The sequence below is a fragment of the Parasteatoda tepidariorum genome, chromosome 8 (assembly GCF_043381705.1).
Source record: "Parasteatoda tepidariorum isolate YZ-2023 chromosome 8, CAS_Ptep_4.0, whole genome shotgun sequence".
Classification (NCBI taxonomy): Eukaryota; Metazoa; Arthropoda; class Arachnida; order Araneae; family Theridiidae; genus Parasteatoda; species Parasteatoda tepidariorum.
In genome coordinates this window covers 88,615,089-88,637,478 of record NC_092211.1, presented here as the reverse complement: position 1 = coordinate 88,637,478, position 22,390 = coordinate 88,615,089, and the positions used below count along the sequence as shown (strand labels likewise).

The 22,390-nt window shown below is 31.3% G+C and overlaps 1 protein-coding gene across 3 annotated transcripts in view; it reads right to left on the bottom strand.

The window, feature by feature from the left end:
• Positions 1-10,115: 10,115 nt before the first annotated feature.
• Positions 10,116-22,390, bottom strand: part of LOC107448259 (cathepsin L-like peptidase) — a 30,312-nt gene continuing 18,037 nt past the window's right edge. For all 3 annotated transcript variants that reach the window (XM_043054771.2, XM_043054772.2, XM_071184341.1), the window contains exons 6-9: positions 21,151-21,245; positions 13,818-13,978; positions 12,519-12,629; positions 10,116-10,479 (exon numbers count right to left, since the gene is read on the bottom strand). In XM_043054771.2, coding sequence (XP_042910705.1) covers positions 10,380-10,479; positions 12,519-12,629; positions 13,818-13,978; positions 21,151-21,245 — 467 coding nt within the window. In that variant the 3' untranslated portion in view covers positions 10,116-10,379. The remainder of the gene's footprint in view (positions 10,480-12,518; positions 12,630-13,817; positions 13,979-21,150; positions 21,246-22,390) is intronic.

The window sequence follows — 22,390 nt, the reverse complement described above, 5'->3', positions numbered from 1 at the left end:
TGAAAAATTGATAAAAAGTCCAGAATTGATGAATCATTAAAGGATGACACTCTTCTGTACCAGGGACTCAAATCAGTCTTGAGAAAAATCAATAGACTAAATTTCATGAATTAATAACCTTTTTCCATTTGTTTTTTAAATTAAAATAACCTTTCTTCCTTAAAAATTTAGTAAATATTTTCTGTTAAAATAAAATTATACATTTTAATGAAAACATTGTTATTTTTCCGAATTATCGCGAAATGATCAAATAATAATATCACACCAAAATGGAATTGAGGCTTCTACTACACAAGTATTCAAAGACATAAAAGTTATGCCAAAAATGAGGGTCTGTAAACAGTGCTTGCTTACACAAAATTTGTAATAGTGTTGCTTCACTTTTCATTTTACCCCTAAGCTTTGAAATGTTGATCAAAAAATAAGGATGAAGCAAAAAGTACCTAGATATGAATAGCTTCATGAAAAAATTACTGTTTATTATTCAGTGTTTAGTGTAAAAAGATGTATAGAGTTAGCTGTTATTTCTTTATCTTGATTGCTGTAAAAAAAATCAATAAAGTGAAAAATATTTTTTAGAAAAATAATCAAATCCTTGATTTAATATATGTGCCATTACATTTACAAAGGTACAGTTTCGAGTCGGTGAGCTATAAATTTCTGAAAATTCCAGTTTCGTGCGTTAGATCGTGTTAATGGGTCAAAAAATAAGTTCAGTCTTAAATTTTTTTTAGAGTGACATCCATAAATGGCGTTCTCCATCAATTAAATAGGTGATTTGAAACTTCTAATAATCGTGTGTTGTCAATTAGCATAATTACAAGGGGATGGGGATATTTTGTTTCGTTTCAGTGCTGGGGGGGGCAATATTAATGTCTGTACATGATGATTAATTCTTAAAATGTACTTTTGAGCATTGATCCTTATAAAATTGTTGAAATCAACTATTTATTTTTGAAAAGTAACGCCACCTCGTAAAAAGAAATGTTTTTTACTTTATAACGTATTTACATTATACACGTATACACATTACTTTATTTCGTATTTACATCATTACATTTATATTTTCATTATTAGGTTTTTTATACTATATCATAGTAACTAGTTAGTTTAAATTTTAAGGCATTGAATTCGGATGGGAGTGAACGTCATGCTTAACTAGCTAGTGTCATTTAAGAGAAAAATAATGCATTAGATTGCACTGCTACGAGAAATGATATATAATTAGTTTTCTTATATTTTTATTATATATTCCACTTAATTACTTATCTCCATCATTTATTTTTCTTTCCCTAAACTTAAAAAAATAAATTTTTTGAAGTGATTTTGGAAAAATATTACCAGAAGTTGGCATTCCTGAAATCATTCAATTTGTCACCCCCAGGAATAATAAAAATGAAAAAAAAAATTTTTTTGATGGTGAAATAAATATAAATTCTGAAAATGGATGCACGCTGTCTTATTTCTTTACTTAATGTGACACGATTCTTTTCATAATCTATTGTAGATATCAGACTGCATCTTCTGGGGATGAACGGTCTATTGCAGGGATGGCGAACCAATGGCACGCGTGCCATTTATGGCACGCGACACAATATTCTGGGCACTTCACCGATCACAATTGTTGTTACACTATGAATTGTTATTACACAAATTTTATTACGCTCTGAAGCATATGTAACAATTAAATTAAAATTCACAAAAAACAAACAAAATAATAAACAATTATTAATAAAAAAATTAATACTAAAAAAAACAATTAATTACCGTAAAAACCAAGCTAACAATAAATAACTAGCAAAAAAATCAACAGTCCTGCTTAAACTAACATCTTACAACCTAATATAAGTTATTTGTCATCTAATCTGCAACAACAGAAGTCACACTGATGTTACTTTAAGTTGAATTGCGCGTATAACTGAGACATTGCAAAATGTATTTTTTTCAATGTAAATAAAGAGTTTTGAGTTGATAGTATTTAGTATTATTATTTTTTCAATAATCACGAAGTCAAAATTATTTGACGGCACGTCTATGACCTCATTAAGAAATTTTTTTAGAGAAAATGGCACGTTGGTGTATAAAGGTTCGCCACCCCTGGTCTATTGGATCTTGTCTCTTATTTCGTCAGGCAGTTGGAGGATAAGCCACTACAACAATTAATTGTAGGAAAATTTTTATAGATTCGTGAATGATATTGGCTTTATTTTTTATAAGTTTGATAATTCATTACTTGCACTTCAAGTAGAAGTAAGTCTCCCCTATCCACACATGTGACGTCAGTGCCAGCTAATCTTTATCAGCAAAACGGTGTATTAAAGTTGAGCTAAGTTCCTCCTAGTAGAAATGTTGATTAACGTTAAGTTAATTAAATACAGAACCGTATCGGAACATAGAATGAGTTGAAATATTCTCGTCTACTTCTTTTACTTAACTTATATTTACAATTTGTTTATTGTAACCGTGATATATTTTTGTTTTGTGTACCTGGTAACTTCGATCCATAATTAGTTTATGTTCCAAATGGCTTCGTGTTAAGATTTTGTACAAATATATAGTGAAAGAATTGGAATCTTTGGAAAGAATTTAGAATGTGTCATTTAAGAGAATGGATGTTGTTGTTGTTTATTTACGTCGCACTAGAGCTGCACAATTGGCTATTGGCGACGGTCTGGGAAACATCCTTGAGGATGATCCGAAGACATGCCATCACAATTTTGATCCTCTGCAGAGGGGATGGGACCCCTGCTTCGGTAGCCCGACGACCTGCACGCGAAGTCGAGCACTTTACGGTAGCACAGTTTAACGAGGACCAATACCGCACACCCTCGGTCCCTACGCAGACTGATCCAAGTGATCACCCACCCGCACACTGGCCGCAGCCAGTGATGCTTGACTTCGGTGATCTGCTNCATAAGAAAAGAATCAAAGATGACTCAGAATTCATTGAAAAAGTTATAAACAGATTTGGACAGCAAACAAGACGATTACAATTCTTGTTTGATAAATCGATTTTTTAAATGTTATGTATCAATAATTACTTAATTATTTGTTTTTGAATAAAAATATTTTTGATAAAAAAAATTTGTAGGGTTTTTTATATGAATTTTTATTAAAAATATTTTTTAATAAAAAACTTTTATAATTTTTTATTAAATATTTTTAATAAAAAATGTTTTAATAAATTTTTTAAATTTTTTTTTAATTAAAACATTATTTTACTTGCCAGGGGGGTGCAAGTGCACCTCCTTGCACCCCCCTGCCGGCGCCCTTGATTACTTACACTTCAAGTAGAAGAACATGTGACGTCAGTGCCAGCTAATCTTTATCAGCAAAACGGCGTATTAAAGTTGAGCTAAGTTCCTCCTCTACATTAGTTGAAATGTTGATTAACGTTAAGTTAATTAAATACAACCGTATCGCACGTCGAATGAGTTGAAATATAATTCAGTCTTAACTTAGATTTACAATTTGTTTATTGTAACCGTGATATATTTTTGTTTTGTGTATCTGCCAACTTCGATGCATAATTAGTCTGCTTATGTTCTACGTGGCTTCGTGCCTGTCTTTGTGTTAAGATTTTGTACAAATATATAGAGTGAAAGAATTGAAATCTTTGGAAAGAATTTAGAATGTGTCATATAAGAGAATGGATACAGAACGGAAAGAACAGCTGCTAACGTAAACAAATGCCACGTTTCAACTTGTTTGTTGTAACACTTTGTCAATCTTGTGGATGACCTCAAATATGCTAATTATTTAGTGCTAATTATTAATTAAGGTATGAAAACGGACACAAAAATGTACTTTCACTGAATAATTTTTTTAAAAACATATTTGGATTCTTAACCTTCAAAATATAGGGGATAACCGCAATTTGGGAAATAGGGTCCTCATAGTTTGGTCAGGAGTCCTACGTTCGAACCCCTTAATGCAAAACCACTTTTTGAATTTTTAGTCATATTTTTAAAACTAATTAAGCGATTAAAAAGAAATTCACCCGCTCATTAAACCCGTTTACTCAAAGATAATTTCATGCAAAAAATATTTTTTTTTATAATTATTTAATTTAATTGAGGATAAAAAAAAATTTGAATTATGAGGTAAAAATCTAAAATTTCAACTGTTTTTATTTAGAAGAAGCAAAAAAAAGTTGAAATTAATTATTTTGAAAATAATAATTTGGCGGCACTGAAGAAATATTTAAATGTGGTAAATTTCCGAAGAACTTGACTTACGCGCGCATAGCGTAAAATTTCATTCTTATATTTTTTTCGCTAATCTTTTTTTTTTTTTAATTATAAAATACGATGTTTCTTTTTTAGTGGTCCAAAAAATTTATTCGTAATTTAGTAAAGAACTTTGAATAAAATGTTTTTTATTCAATAAAATATTTTATTCGACGTTATTTATACGGATAATTTAATATTTTAAAATATTTTATACGAATGTCCAGTTTCATAAAAGCATTTTTCTCATAGAATGTGATTATACATCAGATGATTATTGTATTTAATGTAATATTTTATTTTTTAGTTTGTTTTTTCGATAATTGATACAATTTCAATAATATAAATATGTATGCATAAATTGGGAATAATATATTTATAAATTTTTTCTATCTATAGTTACGAATACGTATTATTACTACGAATACGTAGTCAACATTTTTAGTCATCTTAAAATTTCTCAACATCTTATAAATCGTCCTAATCTTAAATCAAATTTTTTAATTACCTGTCCGAGCGTCTTTTGCAGAACTATTTTACTAACTACTCAATTAAATTTTAACATTTCTCAAAATCTTATTCTTTCATCTAAAATGTATATTTTTTCATTAATATACTAATCAATTTCTTTACTACTTTAATTTAGGTTTTCTTTTAAAGTAAAACTCCTGTTTAAATTATTGTCTAGTTTTTATTGAAAAAGAACTTAGAATTATTTAACAGCTAGCTGAGAATTAAATCTTTTTAAGAAATTAAAAACATTCTGTTGTTCAAAATTATTCGATGCAAATCAGCTGACTATTTATAAGTCTGATGTTTTACAAGTCACTACAACGAACATTAAGATACGGAACATAAACAGCTGTCAATTACGCGGCCAACATTTTTGAGCATCTTGAAATATCTCAGTATCTTATATATCGTCCTAATATCTTAATTTTGAAATAAAATTTTTAATTACGTGTGATTCAAAGAACTTTAACAGATTAATTTTTTACCCTTTCTCTATGCTACCAAGTAGATTTTTTTTCGATATTATATTACACTATTTTGTTTCATTTTTATTGGTACTTAAAGTTTTTCTTCAAATTAACACTCGTTTTAAGTAATCGCTAAGTTTTTCTTTTTCGAGTCTCAGAACTATAGCCAGTTAGCTGATAAGATTTTAAGAAGATTTTCTATGTTAAAATTACTCAATGCAAAATGTCTGACTGATCATAGTAAATAAATGCACCCTTTTCTATAAGATTGAGAAAACATATTATTTATTTATTTACTTTATTGTTTCTTGTTTGTTTGGTTTGTGAAAAGAAAATACATATTAGTACAACTCAAAAAACCACAACTATTTGATTTGTTTTTTAAATGAACTAACTCGAACCGCAATTTTATTTTGACGTTTAAACTTATATATTACACCGTTAACTTTAAGAAAGCTGCTCTTTTCAAAAAAAGATGTTGAAAAAATTTACCTTTGTTAAAATTATTTTTCAACTTTATCGCAATTCCCAAGATATTATTATAGCACAATTTGTTATTCGGAAAATGCCTTATTTTGTAAAACAGCAAATACTGAAAATTTAAAATTGTAAAACGATTCCGAAGCCGTGCCAATTTTGGAATCTGATTTAAAAAAATGTATTCGGAATTATATATCGAACCTATTTTGATTAAAGAAAAAAAACATACTGAAAAGGTTACATACTTTTTTTTTTTTTTTTTTTTTTTTTTTTTTTTTACAGAAAGTGTGAATACCAATTTTTCCTATATTTCGTCATAAGAGGAGGATAAGAATGACATTGCTCCAAGGAACCTTCTCAATAATTTCATTATATCCAGGATTGAAATCTGTTTGGACGAAACATATTATTACTTAAAAGCTAAAACGAGAAAAAATTAACTATTATCATTTATCTAAGTTTATTCGATTAATTTAATGATAGCGGTATCAAAGTTAAGGATATGCGATGGATGCCCCGTTTACTATTATACTATGAATGCATTAAATCATATAGCTTGAATAACTTATTTTAAGCAAATTTTTTTAATAATTTTAAGCAAATTAAGGTGTGAAAATAAATTCAATCGAAGTATGCCTAAAGTATACCTTAAAATATAGCTAGAATAAACTTTGGAATAGATAAATAAAAAATGCATTTTCAAGCAACTTAGAGTAGGATGGAAACGGTAACTTGTTTGACATAGCTGTCCTTGTAACTATTTACTTTCAATTCCTGGTGCTAGGAGATATTTCATTTTCACATTCAACTTTTGAAACTGCAAACATAATTTTTTTATGTCCTTGAAAAATGTTATTAAGGTCAGCAGTAAAAAAGAAATTGTACTGCATCGATATTTTTAGAAAGTAGTGACTAACTATTACTTTTTCAATCTAAGAACCTATACCTTTATCGTACGTAAAACTTATTTCAATATCGCGTGAAGTAATTAAATATACTCTGTTGCTAAATGAATAAACCCTTGAAACAAAATAGAAAAGATAAGAACTTCATTGATTTAAAAATAGATGATAATAAAAGTAAACATGTTTTGCGCGTCCAAAAATTGACGTAACTAGTCATTCAAGTCTGGCGAGTCTAGAGAATGAGTACCTATTTTTGAATGCTCGAAACATGTCGAGTTTTATTTCCCTCTTCATATTTTTTGAAGCTAATAAAATTTTTATCATCAGTTATACTGTTTTACATTTTGGGTCTTGATCAGTATTTTCTTGAGGGTTTTATGCTCGTAAAAGTAAACATATGTATTTTAATATTGTAACAGGATTCATGTGGTCCTTAAAAGAGTAAGAGAACTGTAGTATCAATATTATAACTATGTAGTTATCCTTAACTTTAAAATTAAAATTTAGACCCGATATTTTGAGTTAATGAAATTGAATATTTTAAGTTTTTGTGACACCGTTTCAGTATCTTAAGGACCTTATGAAGTCTGTTTAAAAAGAGAGCATCGTATCAGATAGGTGAATTTGCGAAAATAAGTTTCAGAAATGTATCGAAACATGTTATTTGCAAGTCATCTTTATCCACCAAGGAAAACCATGTAACCTAAATATTTGGCAGAATGAAGCTATTTTTTAAACAATGAATCTTAAAAAAGTTCTCGAGATGTAGTGAAATTCGCAAAAAGTAAAATTAACATTAAGATGTTCAAACTTTGGATCGTTTGGATCAAACTATGGCGACCCTATATTTTGGGAGTCAGAAATCTGAATCCGTTGAAAAAAAAGGTATGTTTATTCATAGAAAGTACGTTTTTGTTTGTGTCTTAATTTCGTAATTTACAATATCGTCTGCATTAATGAATGAACATATTTGAGGTCACCCATTTCAACTATTAAGATTGAGTCCTAAAACATACGATCCGATCATTAGATCAAAGGTTTCAGGACGGTCCATTTTTTTGGCTCACTGTACAGTATATGCAAAATAAGAAACTAAACACTCCGATGAAATTTTGATAGATGTAGTGATCGAATTTTTATAAACTCATTCTTTATGGTTGGAAAATTTTACGACTCTGGATAGGTTAAAGAACAGACAATAATTCAAATCACGAAATCAGACGAAAAATGGTACTTTCTATGAATAAACACAAGTATTATTTTTTGTCAGATTTGCATTCCTGATTGTCAAAATAATGGAAGGGTGTTGGGCGCACCCTCAATTTGTAAAAGAGAGTTCCAATAATTTAAGTGACAAAATTTGAACTGAATCATTCAAATAGTACTCGCGACATCAAGTTTTTAAATGTGCGTTTTTTTTAAAAATTGATCACTCAGAAACTATTCGATCGATTACATTTAAACTTTGTGTTTTGTCCTTTACAAATGCATTCTTTGAAATAATATAGCAAAAATGTTTATCTTACGATTCGATCTTTTAAAATTTTTACTTTTATTAAGTAAAATGATGAATAATAATAAAGTGCGAGTTAAGGTGAAATAAACACTAAATAGAATTTAAAAAAAATCCAGATTGCAGCCATGTTCCATGTGACTTCTAAATTTAAATCCACAAAAAAAAAAAAAAATGTCTCAGAATGAAAAAAAAAAAAAACGTTTTAAGCTGTTTGATTTCGTAACTTAAAATATCGTCTGCTCTAACTAATTACTCGAGGTTAAGTTATAAAAAACATTCTTAGAATTGAAAATGGTGTGGTTGCATGAGAAAGAAAATCCTGAACGACAAGTTTATCTTTTGAATAAAGGCATTTTGCCGAAAAATGAAAATAGGTGATTATGCGGACAGTTGTAAATGATGCGTTCATTTACAATTGTTTATGATAGTTGATAATTATCGGAGGAATTAACTGTAATTCTGAATAACATGTTTTTATGATAATAGGAGTCTTAAATTTGGATCATGTGTTCCTAATGACATTATGAGAAAAACTAAAAAAGATAGATTTCGATAATTTTGCAATTATCTGAGTCATTGAACTAATTATAGTAATGCTAAATAATATGTTTTAAAAAAGACGGAAGCGTCCGTTTGGATCACGTGCTCTTTACAAAATAAATCGAAAAACTAAAAAAAAAAAGTTTCATTTCGATATTTTGAAATTATGAGGATATCTCTTGCAATTATGATGATCTGAGTAATTAGGGGTAATTAGCCAAATCGATAATAATGTTTTAACACATTTTTGCGAATACAAAAGTCTTAAAATTGGACCTTGTGTTCCTTATAAGATATAAAAAACTAAAAAAAAAGTTTCATTTCGGTATGTGTAATTATCGGCGTTCATTAGGGGTAATGAGTTGAGAACTGTCAGTAATGCTAAATAACACGTTTCTACCGAATTCTGACCCTGTGTTCTTTATGTGATAAAAATAAAAACTAAAAAAGTTTCTTTTCGATCCTATGCAGTTATCTGTGCTATTATGGATCGTAAAGCTAATTAAAACGTTTTTACCAAGTCACCAATGTGTTCTTTATGCGATAATGATAATAAAAAAGAATCATTTAGATATTTTATAATTAATCAGGGTTTAACTGACCGTAATGCTAACTAACACGTTTTTATCAGGATGTCTCAAATTGGGATCACGTTTCTTTAATAGATAAAATAAAAGAACGTAACAAATTTTTATTTTGATATTAGTAATTATTCGAAAATTGACTGTTATGCTAAATATCACATTTCTATCAAGACAAAAAGTTTAAATTGAATCCATTTGCTTTGGTTGCGCCAACTTAAAACACTAAAAAGAAAAAAACTTCGATATTTTGAAACTAATGGATTGATGAGGAAGTATTGTTCTAATTAACAGTTTTGCCAAATAACATGCTCCCACGAATTATCACCCTGTTTAGTGCAGCATAGCCGATTACGGCTTTCGTGCCCTTAAGGTCACGAATAGGTGAATTCCTGCAGATCGAAGACTATATGGAATCGCCAAGTGATGAGTAGACCTGGTAACTGTAGATGAGTCTGAGGAAGATTTTTTAACGGATTTATTAAATATTAATGCTGAAGATTTAGAGCAATATTGCCAAAGGCAGCATTGCTCTAAGCAGTGATACTCGAAACGGCCATTTCGTGCAGGGGAAGGACCTGCTGTTTTATATAATGATACTTTTTGTATAAATAAAAAACCTCTCTTTGATTTTCATTTTTAGAAAAAGTTATTATTCAGAATCAAGATATAATTGATCATTAAAATTGTTGTTCAATCTATTATATATAAGGTTATTTTCACATCAGTATAAACAGCGATCCTTGATTGTCGTTTTCAGAAAAAGTTGTAACTCGAAAACAAGATACATTTTACAGATGAACACGAATAGAAAGTATTTATCATAAAAAATTCCGTTGTCTTGTATGAATAACTCATTGATCTATAGATTGCAAAGAAATAAATACCAGCCCAATTTTTTATTTTCTCGAAAATTCAAACTAACGACCGCGAATAAAATTATTTGCAAAAATAAATAAATAAATAAACGTTTTTTTTTAAAAGTTCATAAGAATTTTTAATGTTCAAATTATTTTAAAGTTTTTTTTTTTGCTGTTTCATTGTTTCCAAAAAAATATTTTGTAAATCAAAAAAAGATATACGTTAGTAATTTTGCAAATTAAAAATAAACTGCAAAACGTTGCTGCAGAAATTTTTTTTATTAACTCTCAAACCATAGGATACGATGCCCTGGTAGCAATTCCACATAAGTTTTCTGAGTTTCTCAGCAGTTTCATGTATCCATTGTCACCCCATGATTTTCCCCAACTAAAAAAGAAGAAAAATATACAGTTGATCCTGATTTAATGAATTCACGTGGACCTAAAATTTTATTCATTGCATTGGATTCAGCGCAATATCGAGATCAAAAACAAATATTAAAATGTTTCTACACTTACCTTATGAACCACTCCTAAATATTTAACTACGCACATATAACTAGAAATGCTGCACTTTATAGTAAGCCCCTAAAAGTGCAGCTAAATTAAATCCATGACTTTCAATTTACTGGAAATTTAATTTTTTTAATGCGATTTTTGAATTGTATTTTTAGAAACTTTTTTATGGCTCTTAACTGTTTCGTTTTCTCAGTAAATACTTGGCTCAACATTGTTGCTATTGAAAGCTACAAAAAGAGGACAGCAGAAGAAAATTCTCCTTCATTACTAATTTAAGATTTAAAGGAAAGAAAAAATAAGCTCAGACAAATCTGTCATAAAGTGTCAATTGCTGTAAAAAATACTTCAAAATATAAAATGCAAACAAATTATTAGAAGCGAACTTCTCCTTTGCGTAATCTTAAGTTATCGAGGAGGAGAAGCACGCTCCAAAATTACTATTTAAGATTTGGGACGTAGTTTTGGCGAATATTTACGTTTTGAGTATAAACTCGAATAATTCACTACGTCATAAAAAGATGACTAGTTGTCCATTGCCTCTGTAATAATACATATAGAGCATCCAAAAGGTTTATCTTTTCCCCACTTTTTCGTCCAATGATGCTACAATTTTTCTCGTGAGCTACTCTCTGTTATGATATTAATATTTAGTGAACGAATGATACTGCCTAAAAGTTATTAGGATGTATCATTTTGAATCATTTTATATATTCAAATTTCTGGATGCGATTGAAAATTTCAGTTATGTGCTCAGCAGATCCTCTTTTTACGTAATATTTTTGGAGCGTGAAAAATTTTAAGTATAGTTCGTACATCAGGAGTTGGCACTTGGACGAAGAGTTCATTTAAGGACAGGGAGTATAGGGAGAAACGTCCCCGCGCTTGAAATTGAGACAACCCTTACTGCTCGCCAAACGTAAACAGTGCATTCTTTTTAAGTCACTTACTTCGCTTGATCATCTGCTATTACTTTCGTTACTACAGCTAATTAAATACATTGCAGCAAAATGTCTCGAAAAGGACAACCTATTCACTCAAAAGAAAGAAATATCATTAAATTTATGAAATATTTAATGTCAAAAAATGCACATAAAAATTGAAAAATTAATATTTTTGACATACGATCTCCAAAAGCAACCTTGTTCCGGATCGTTTACATCCTACTCCTAAAAATAGCAAAATAGTATCGTCGGATACCACGTGACGAAGGCCAAGCCAAGTGCCAACTCCTGGTGAACGAACTATACTATAAGATCCATGTTGGATAGTAATTAAATAAAAAATAAGCCTAATTTTTTAAACTTTCTATAGCCCAATATTTAAACTTGTTAACAGGGTACTTGCACCTCAAGAAGAAGAAGAAGAGCTCACACATGTGACCTATGACGTCAGCGTCAGTTCATCTTAAAATAGCGAATTAAAGTTGAGCAAAGTTTTTCTACATAAATTACAATGTTGATGAACGATAAGTTAATTAAGTACAGAACCGTATCGAATGAGTTGAAATAAAATACTTTCTTGTCTACATCTTTTACTTAACTTAGATTTATTATTTGTTTATGTATTTTACTGCAACTGGGATGCATTTTTGTTTTGCGTACCTGGCAACTTCGATTTAGAATTAGTTTATGTTCCACATGGCTTCGTGCCTGTTCTTGTGTGAAGTATCTGTGTCAATGCATAGTGAAAGAATTGAAATCTTTGAGAAATAATCTTCGTAAAAGAATTTAGAATGTGTCACTTAAGAGAATGAATACTTGACGGGCTGGGCTTTCTTGAAATAGAATGGAAAGAGCAGTTGCTAACGTAAACAAAAGCCACGTTTCAACAACCCGTCAGAATCGAGATTATACGTCACTTGCAGGTATCTCTTTAAAGAAAGAAAGAAAAAAAAACCCTAATCATTACCTATTCCTTATGAGCCAGTAGTCTGTATCGTCTTCAGTTCCATAACCAACTACGAGAACTGCGTGATTCAAGTCGTCGCTCTTACAATCTTTATCGTCGTAGATTCCCCTTCTGTAATCACAAAAGAAATCACATTCTTCTTTTATGACTTGTCTTCAGAACTTTGCACGCTCTTATTCTATTTAACCGCAAAAGAAAAAAAAAGCAAACAAATTATTTTTGATTTATTGATTGGATTTTCGCGCATTGAGCTACAAATAATCTCAATGAGTCGTGATGGCTCAGGGGGAAGATCGCTCGCCTGCCAATGAGGTCAACCGGGTTCGAATCCCAACGATGGCTGGTAGATACGAATTCCGCATCCGGGTTGCATTGATTACAATGCTGGCGTAAAATATCCTGGTAGATTAGATTCTTCTTGCTGTCAGGTTTTCACGATTTTCTTCTCCATGCAACGCAAATGCGAGTCCTCACGAAGGCAAAAATCTCCCATTACTTTATCCAGAAGTTCCTTTTCTTCTCGGTTGGGTTAAAAATTACAACGAGTAGAAAAAATTATAACCATAGTAGTCGTAAGCACAAAACATTGGGTTTACTGTTTCAACGACAGTTATAAAATAAAACAAAAATCTGTAATCCTGCCGGCTCACGGAATGGAGCGCTCGCCTAACAATGAGGTGACCCAGGTTCGAATTCCTGGTCGATTCGAATTCAGTACCCGGGTCGCACCGACCGCAGTACTGACGTAAAATATTCTTAGTGGTAGACGGGTCATGGGTTAAAGTCCCTTTGCCACTAGGATAACCGTGGAAGGATTTCGTGGTTTTCCTCTCCATGTAACGCAAATGCGGATCACTTCCATCCATAAGTCATCCAAAAAGGCAAATTTCTCCCTGTACTTGATTCTGGAGTTAATTCCCTTGTCCTCTTGGTTAGTGTTCAAAATTACAAGGCTAAGGAGTTGAACATTAGTTGTCGTAAACCCAAGAAATTGGGTCGGCGGTCAAAAAAATATATTACATAATTAATTAGTGCAGAAAATATTTTAATTTACAAAATTATACACAGAAGCGTACTTCTCGGAAAAAATGTAATTTTATTATCTTTCACACTATATTTTTGACTCTCAAAATATGAGTATTAAACCTGTATTCTTTAGTTTTTAAAAATAAGTTATAAACTATTTTTTTTAAAAAAATTGTTAACATAGTAAAAATGTAACCACATTAACTCATTTGCTTCCCTTTACTTCAGCCTTTGAACAGAGATTGTATGTCTTCTTTAAATTAAAATCCTTACTTGTAGTCATGAAAACTGTCCAAGTGTCCGTTGAATGCCGCTGCTACAGGACCAATAGTTGCCACCGTCTTTTTCAGTTCTTCCACATCTCCCTTGGGCAGGATTTTATATCCAGAACAAGTAGCCCCCACTTTTGAATCATCAAACATACACTTCCCTTCCTGAAAATAACAATTACTCTGCAATGGATTCAGAAAACTTCAAGAAAATAGTTTATTCCCCCTTCATTTTTCAGCTAGTAACGTTGATTAAGATTGAAAAAAAATCTATATTTCCCGTTTCACCAATTTATTTATGGGTCCGTTTATACGGTACGGTACTTTTATTTACATCGCATTAAAGCCAAAGAATAAACACAAGGGAAGGAGGCTAGCTTCCTATAAAGTTTGGGTGTGGTCCATGCGTATAAAAGAAGAAGTAACATTTACGGGCAGAAGTTCTTGAACCCTTCTGTCCTCCCAAGCCCACTTGGAGAGAAGAACAAAATGTTTCTCTTTTTATTTATCATTGGTTTGTTCTGTATTTTACACTATTGATAAACGGTACTGTAATAAATATATTCTTTTGAAAATACATAAATATAATTTATGTTGATTAGATCTGCTAACATATTTTGACAAAGAAAGAGCCCAACCATACATGTAGAATCGCCAGACAGATGACGCACCTCCAGACAGTCACTTTTCTTCTGATAAGCTGGATCTTTGTAAATAGGATACTCTGTTCAATTTGAGTATGTTGCTCAAACTGTAAGTTTTTTTTCTGGTATTTCATACCGAACTGAGCAGTTCACCTCATTTGTTGCGTATTCTAAGAACTGGGCTTCTTTCTAGATTCTTTACTAGAGCTGCACGGGAAGTATCCCTGAAGAGGATCCGGAGACAACATTACAATGAGGACACATTTACACACCATTGACTCAACAATTCCAATTCAGTACTCTCAGAGGTATTGATTTGTTATGGGAACTTTGTGACCCCGACTGATTTAGCTGGCACTCATGACCCTTTTGAACACGTGGAGTGTTCGGCGTGAGGGGATCAAACTCACGATCTTTCCGACATGGGCTCAACCCCCTACCAGCCAGGGGCCACAACTGTTCGTTTATGCAAAACTTATTTTATAAATTTAAAAAAAAAACGAAATAATGCATATAAATAATGCATATTGAGTTTTAAGATAGCAACGAGAATTATTTTTTTACAGCGAAAACTTATCGATTTTTTTGAGATATCGTTATTATATGAGCTATCCTTCTTTTCGCTACCAATTAATTAATTTTTTTGGAATTACCAATTAAATTCGTTAATAGGACGGATACCTTATCTAAATTTCTTTGATGACTTCAATGAAGGACAATTCTTGATAAATATGTAAGGAATTGTTTATTTATACCTCGTCCCGCCCTATTCAGGGCAGGCGAGAGTAGAACAAACATTCTACAGACAAAACATTCATAAAACATAAGTAAAAGACATAAAATTACAACAAGAATAAATGGCTTATACAGAGAATAAGAAAATGAAGCTGAAAACAACGTCGAAATTTTTAAGGTAAGAATAAGAAATTATGAAAGTAGAAAGCATTCAAACACTTAAGAAAACAAAAGGGAAATTTAGAAAAGAAAAGAAAAATTCTAGACTATAATGGAGAATTATTATTCTTTTTTTTTTAAAAAAAAAAATAAAAGTTTTTTTTTTTTAAATATAATTTTTTGAATATGAAATTCATCAAAAGCCTAAAATTGAATTCAAAACAAGAAAGTCTATTAGTTTAAAAAAAGATGGAGAGAAATATTTTACTAAGATAGAGAAATTATAATAATTATCATTTACTTATTTTTCTTTTTAATGAAGGAGTAAGAGCAAATAAGTTTTTTTTTCTTTTAAATATGTAAGGAATAATAAACTTCAATTTCCATGCTTCCAACCTTAGTTCCAAGATTCATAATTTTAATATATTGCTAGCTAAATACCCTACGTGCAGCGTAAAAAAAGTAAATAACAAATCGGTACTAATACTAAAAAGTAATGCATTAAACAGAAATGCATATTTTAATAAAATTAATAAAGATAAAACATTACTATTTTTTCTATTTATTATTTTTTGATGCAAAACATCTCTCGGAGATTTTACGTTATAAGATTAAACAGAGCATAAACCAAAGAAACTGACCTGACACAAACTAAAATATTTTTTTATTTTATTTAATGTTATTCGTTGTTCTTCCTGGTGACTTAACGTTATTTAGATTTAGCAACATTAGTGAGAAAAACAAGATGGTAACATCAAAAACAGTTTGACTACCCGATGAAGCTCGTTGCTGTTTCTAATGAATCGCCATTTAACTGCTCTGTTTTCTCCTGTATTTAAACAGAATTTAATGTTGCTCAGGTAGTGTTTAGTGAAGTTTCAATAGCATTTTTGTGTTTTTCCCCTAAATTTAATATTACTCTCAGACCAAGGAGGAATATTTAATTGATTTATGAAGGGTGGACATTATCAATCAAAACAAGCGAACTATGAATAAAGTAATTTTTTTTAACGGAATTATACACCTGGCACTGTTTTTACTCTTATCAACTATTTTGAATATCTGTATTTACATATACAATATCAAAGTTCACTATAGTTGTATATACAGGGTGATTCTAAAAAGATGGGCAAAATTTTAGAAAGTGATAGCAGGCACACAATCAAACAATTTTTATCAAAGAATGCATGGTCGAAAACAAAACGCAAAGGTGCTCTCGCATTTGGAAAGTTGTTTCATGCAAACTTGAAAGCTCCATTCCTGTTGCAAGTTACTGCGATGAGAGTTATTATTTGCATGTTATGGGAAGAAGAAGGGCTCGTATGCAAATTTTCGTCACGATTCATACATAAAAGCTGCTGATTCGAGAGTGCATTGTTAATCCCGGTAGTAACGCATCTGAAGATGTTGCCCTTCTCTAATAAGGAAAAAGCCAATATGCATTTTGTCTATGCATTTGGTTCCAACAGAACGCAGCACCATCTCATTATGTACGAGAAGTGCGAAGCTATCTGGACGTAACCTTTCCAAACCAGTGGACTGGGCGAGGTGGTCCTATATCTTGGCCACCGTGCTCGCCAGATCTTTCATGTATTGATTTCTTTTCATGGAGACCGCTGAATGCTCTTATGTATGAGACACACAATGAATCTGCAGAAGAACTTGTCGCCAAGCTTTCGACCGCTGCAGGGGAAATTCGCGATATGACTGGTGTATTTCAGAATGTTCGCCAATCTTTTCGTTGTCGTTGTACTGCATGCATAGCCAATGCGGGCCATTGTAATTGCTGGCCACTTATTGTAGTCACATGTCATTAAATTTACTTTTATAAGTTAATTTCATCGTTCTTTGTGTGTTTTTGCCTCATATAAGAATGTAACTTTTGGCGCCCTATAACGGTTTCGTGTTTTGTTTTCGACCATACATTCTATGATAAAAATTGTTTGCTTGGGTGTGTACTATCACTTCCTAAAATTTTGCCCATCTTTTTAGAATCACCCTGTATAACTAGAGGTCTAAGCCCCCTGTTTGCTGTCACTCACTCACCTCGATGATTCCTTCGCAATAATTGCTGTTTCTTGACATAAAACTGGAGAAATTATACAGCTATGTACTATACTATACTATTTATGTAACTATGAAAGATCACTTGTGCCTCCCACATCCAAATATTTTCCTTATGAAGTGAACATAAATCATTTTTCTAAGCAATCATTCTTTGAAATACAATTAAAAGTATAACAAAATTGGTGAGTTCACAACTGTCATTTAATAGTTTTGCTTATCAGACGGACGGATTCATGTATATTTTTAAATACAACTTTTGCATTCATGGCATTTTGAAATACATTTTATTACAATTGAAACGAATGGGAGATTCATACTTTGCCGGTTTCTCATTTGGCATTCTATAGAATGATGTATTTTAAACTTTGCCGATAATATTCACACTGCAAAACAATCCTAAATACACTCTATAACAAAAAAATCGACGCACCAAGAAGCAATCATCCGATTGCTTTGAAATTTCGTATGCATGAATGTTTTGAACAGATATGGCTGGAATGATGCAGACTGGGGACGTATAGTCTTTAGCGACGTCCAACTGTGTCCTGACGATCATCGAAGACGTGTTTGGATACGCAGAGGGGGGATTCTGCCTTCACTATTGCACGACCACACCGACCCTCAACAAGGCATTATGGTCTGGGGTGCCTTTTCCTTTGACAGCCGGACCCCTTTGGTCATCATTAGAGGTATACTTACTGCACAGCGGTACGTCGACGACATCCTAAGACCTGTTTTGCTACCGTTCCTTCTGCAGCGCCCTGGGCTGATTTTTCAGCAGGACAATGCCAGATCACATATGGCACGTGTTGCTATGAACTGTCTGAAAACTTGTCAAACTCTTCCTTAGCCAGCCAGATCACCAGATCTCTCTCCCATCGAGCATGTCTGCGATATGATGGGAAGGCGATTACATCTGGCACGGAATGTTGATGACCTCGTTCGACAATTGGATCGAATTTGGCGTGAAATACCGTAAGAGACCATCCGGGAGCTTTATCGGTCTATGCTACGCCGTGTGGCAGCTTGTATCCAGGCTAGAGGTGGGTCAACACCTTATTGAACTGTAACTCTGCAATAAATTATTCAGTTGTTCTGAAATTTTAATCATTTACTATTCTGTAACATTGTCTTCTTATCCACCAATTTTCGTTTCAATCGGACAATTCCTTCTTGGTGCGTCGATTTTTTTGTTATAGAGTGTATTTTATAGAAAAACTTGCTGTCACCGTGGTAGTCAACAGTAGTTGAAAGATTTACAAAGTTACTGTTTTGAACAAAGAAGTAAATTGGGAGATTTCGCACTTCTACGTTAATTTTCGCACGTAAAATCGAAGTAACTGCTCTCTTTTATTTCAGATGCTTTTTATCTTTATGTTATGTGTGATTTAAGCTACAAAGACTACAATCATGCCGTTTATAGCTGTTAAATTTTGTTTTCTATTTAAACCTACCTTCGAACTAAAAATATGGACAAGGAATGCGATTTTGAAAAAATGTGATGATGTGATTCAGAAATGAATCGTGTGATCTTTCAACCGTTGATTCATTCAATAAAAAATATTTTTACTGGTATTTGTTCAACTCTATGATTGTTTGATTGTCTTACGTTCCACAAGAAACTCGATATATTTTCGATATTTCAAAATTATAAATTATATTTATTTTCACTTATAGTTAAATAATAATAATAATAATAAAAAGAAGAATAAGAAGAAAAATAAGAAGAATAAGAAGAAGTATAAAAAGAAGTATAAAAAGAAGAATAGGAAGAAGATTAATAATAAAAAGAATAAGAAAAAGAATAATAATAATAAGAAAAGTAATAATAATAATAATAATAATAATAATAAGACTTTATGGCGGAATTCATCAAAGTCTCTAATCTACCAAATTTTTCTGCTCACAGATTCACAGTTTTCTGCAAAGCAAAGCACGATTCGTATGCCAAAAAAATAATCTACATCTATTGTAAATGTTTGTTTTGATTTTGTGATTATTTTTGATTATATAATTTTGAAAGTTAAAATGATATTCCACTGTGTTAGTTTTTTTCAACTTACTGATTTTTGCAAAATATCTTATTGTCTCTTACATAAGTATGATATTTTTTCCTGGAGCAGGCGCATCTTATCAGAATTGACGCATGCGTACTAAAAGTGCGCATGCGTAATAACTTGAAATCTTTCGTACGAGAGCGTACGGAAACTGACGTAAATTTCCGGGATCTTCCCAATATTTCCACAAGCTGACGTAAGTTTCACTATAAGTAAGATGCTAACAATGCGAGACAATGTACAGTGAGAAATTACTCCAATATATTGTTCTATTCGCAGTGTGCTACATGATGTCAAAAATAGCATAGTGTGATATCGACAGCGTTTGCTGTAATATTGACAGCGCTTTGTGAAGATTATATTAGTCTTGTGTATGTTCAAAACAGTGATTTTGTTATAAATTTTACATCTGTCTACTATTTTAAATTGTAACTTTCACTGTAAAGCAAAAAAAAATCTTTGTTTTCTTTTTTTTAACTGCGTAGAATTTCTAAATTATACAGTGCGCAAAAAAACAAACGGACCACCCTTAATAACTTTTGATCTAATGATCGGATCTTCGCGTTCTAGGACTCAATCTCAATGGTTCGAGGAGGTGACTTATATGCTAATTAATAAGTGCAGACGATACTTTAAGTTACGGAATCAGACACAAAAACGTACTTTTTCTGAATAAACATATCTTTATTTCGATGAATTCGGATTTCTGATACCCATATTGTGAGAGATATCTGGGTAATAGGGTTCCAATTAGTTTGCTCAGGAGAAGGGTAAAAAATTTGGACCCCTTAATGGTCATTTGATTTTTGGCGTATTTCACTATATCTCGAGAACTTTTTAATCGAATTGGAAAATTTTTGCACACAATTATAAAATCCGTCTGTGCAAATGTAATTTCACGCAAAAAATAAATTTTGGTAAATATTTATCATTGTTTATTATTTTGTATAACAAATTATTGTAAGGTATACATTTTTTTGTGCACAATTTTAAAGTACATAATTTTAAATGGCAAAATACAAAATTTGACTGAATTGGTTGGATGGTTCCTATGAAATTGAATTTTAAATATACGACTTTTTAAAAATTTGATATTTTAGTAACTATTTGACCGCTGTAGCTCAAATTTTGTATTTTGACGTGTAAAATTATAAACTTTAATAGAATGCAAAAAGTTTTATAATTTTTTTTTCTGATTATTACTATATAAAATTACTAAATACTTGCAAAAATTTGATTTTTGCATGCAATTTATCTTCGTACAAAAGAATTTTATAATTTCGGGCAAAAAGTTTTCAATTCGCTTAGAAAGTTCTCGAGATATTTCGAAATTCGCAAAAAGTAAAATTAACCGTAGGGGAGGAGAAAATATTTCCTAGATTGTGGCTACGAACTATATTTTGGGTGTCAGAAATCCGAATCCATCGAAAAAATCCGTACCTTTTTGTGTCTGATATCGTAACTTAAAATAACGTCAGCACTAGTTAATTAGAATATTTGAGGTCACCTCTTCGAACCAGAACGTGAATATCAGATCAGTAGATCAAAAGTTATTCCGCATGGTCCGTTTTTTATTTTGCGCACTTTACAATTGTAAATTTGAAGAAAATTGACTTAAATGCTACGTTTTTAACAATGATTTGCTTTTTCAAGTGAACCTCTATTAAATATTTACCTTTTCTTTATAAGGATAAGCATGACGTGTATCGACGCCATTTTTCTCTGCATATTTATACGCTGTAATCATTAATCCTGCATCACAACCATCACCTAAATATGTATTAGAAAACAGTTTTAGAAACTTTTATTTCAAAATTTCAAAAATAGTTATTTTTATATTTTTTTAGGCAATATTCTTACACTTTTTGATTTTACCAGTTTTTTTTTTTTAATTAACCGGAATTGTAAAAATTTTATCAATCGATTCGGCTATGTATTTTTTGAAACAATGTACCGAAAACTGTTTTGAGTTAGTTAAAAATAATGACATAAATAATCTGTTAAAATGTAAATGTATGGAATAGCATATTAAAGCAAGCATGTTAAACAGGAGTATTCGATACAGCACTCCAAGTCAACAACAAGCTTTGGAGCAGAGGTTCAGAATGGCTAAGCAATCCAGAAATGTCATTGTTTGCCGCTAGAGGCAATAAACTTATTGTTTAAGAAGCGCCTTTGAACTTTTATTTATATGAAATACTTGTCTTAGTTTTATGTTTTAAAGTAATTATTGTCGAAAACTGCATTTAAATAGGCTTAGAAGTAAGATGGTCAACTTAATTCTAAGATGACTTAATTTTATCAAGTTCTCCAACTTAAACTATTCATCAAATTGGCCTCAAAATTATTAAACTACGATATAAGAGCTATTTTAAGCCTATTTCTATGTAATTTTTATTAAAAAAAACCAAAATTAAGATAATTTAGTAAAATAATATTAGATACACATGAACAAACACTCCATAATAGGAGATCACCTTTAGTGGCTTACAATGACGTTTATGGCCATGGGTTTCTATGCAATTATAAATCATTATGATGCACCCTATTTTCCCTCCAAATTTTAAAACACTGCATTTACTCACCCTGTATGTGATCCATTATAAAAATTGGTACAGTTTTATGTGTTGTTGGGATCCGACTGGAGTCCGTTGGTCCATTCTCACTGCATGTGATAAAATCACTCATGTGGATTCAGAGTGGCAAACAAAAACCATGATTTCGTGTCAGCAATTGTGATTTCATTCGCATCTTCAAAATCACCTCAGCAACCTTTTTTGCAAGAAGCGTGAACAGTCCCTTTAATTTCGAGTGGCCTGCAGCCATGGACGATTAACTTAATACAAACAACAAATTTCGTAGAACCAAAACGTCCCGCAGTGGACTGATCGTTAAGACACGGTTCCCAGAAGATC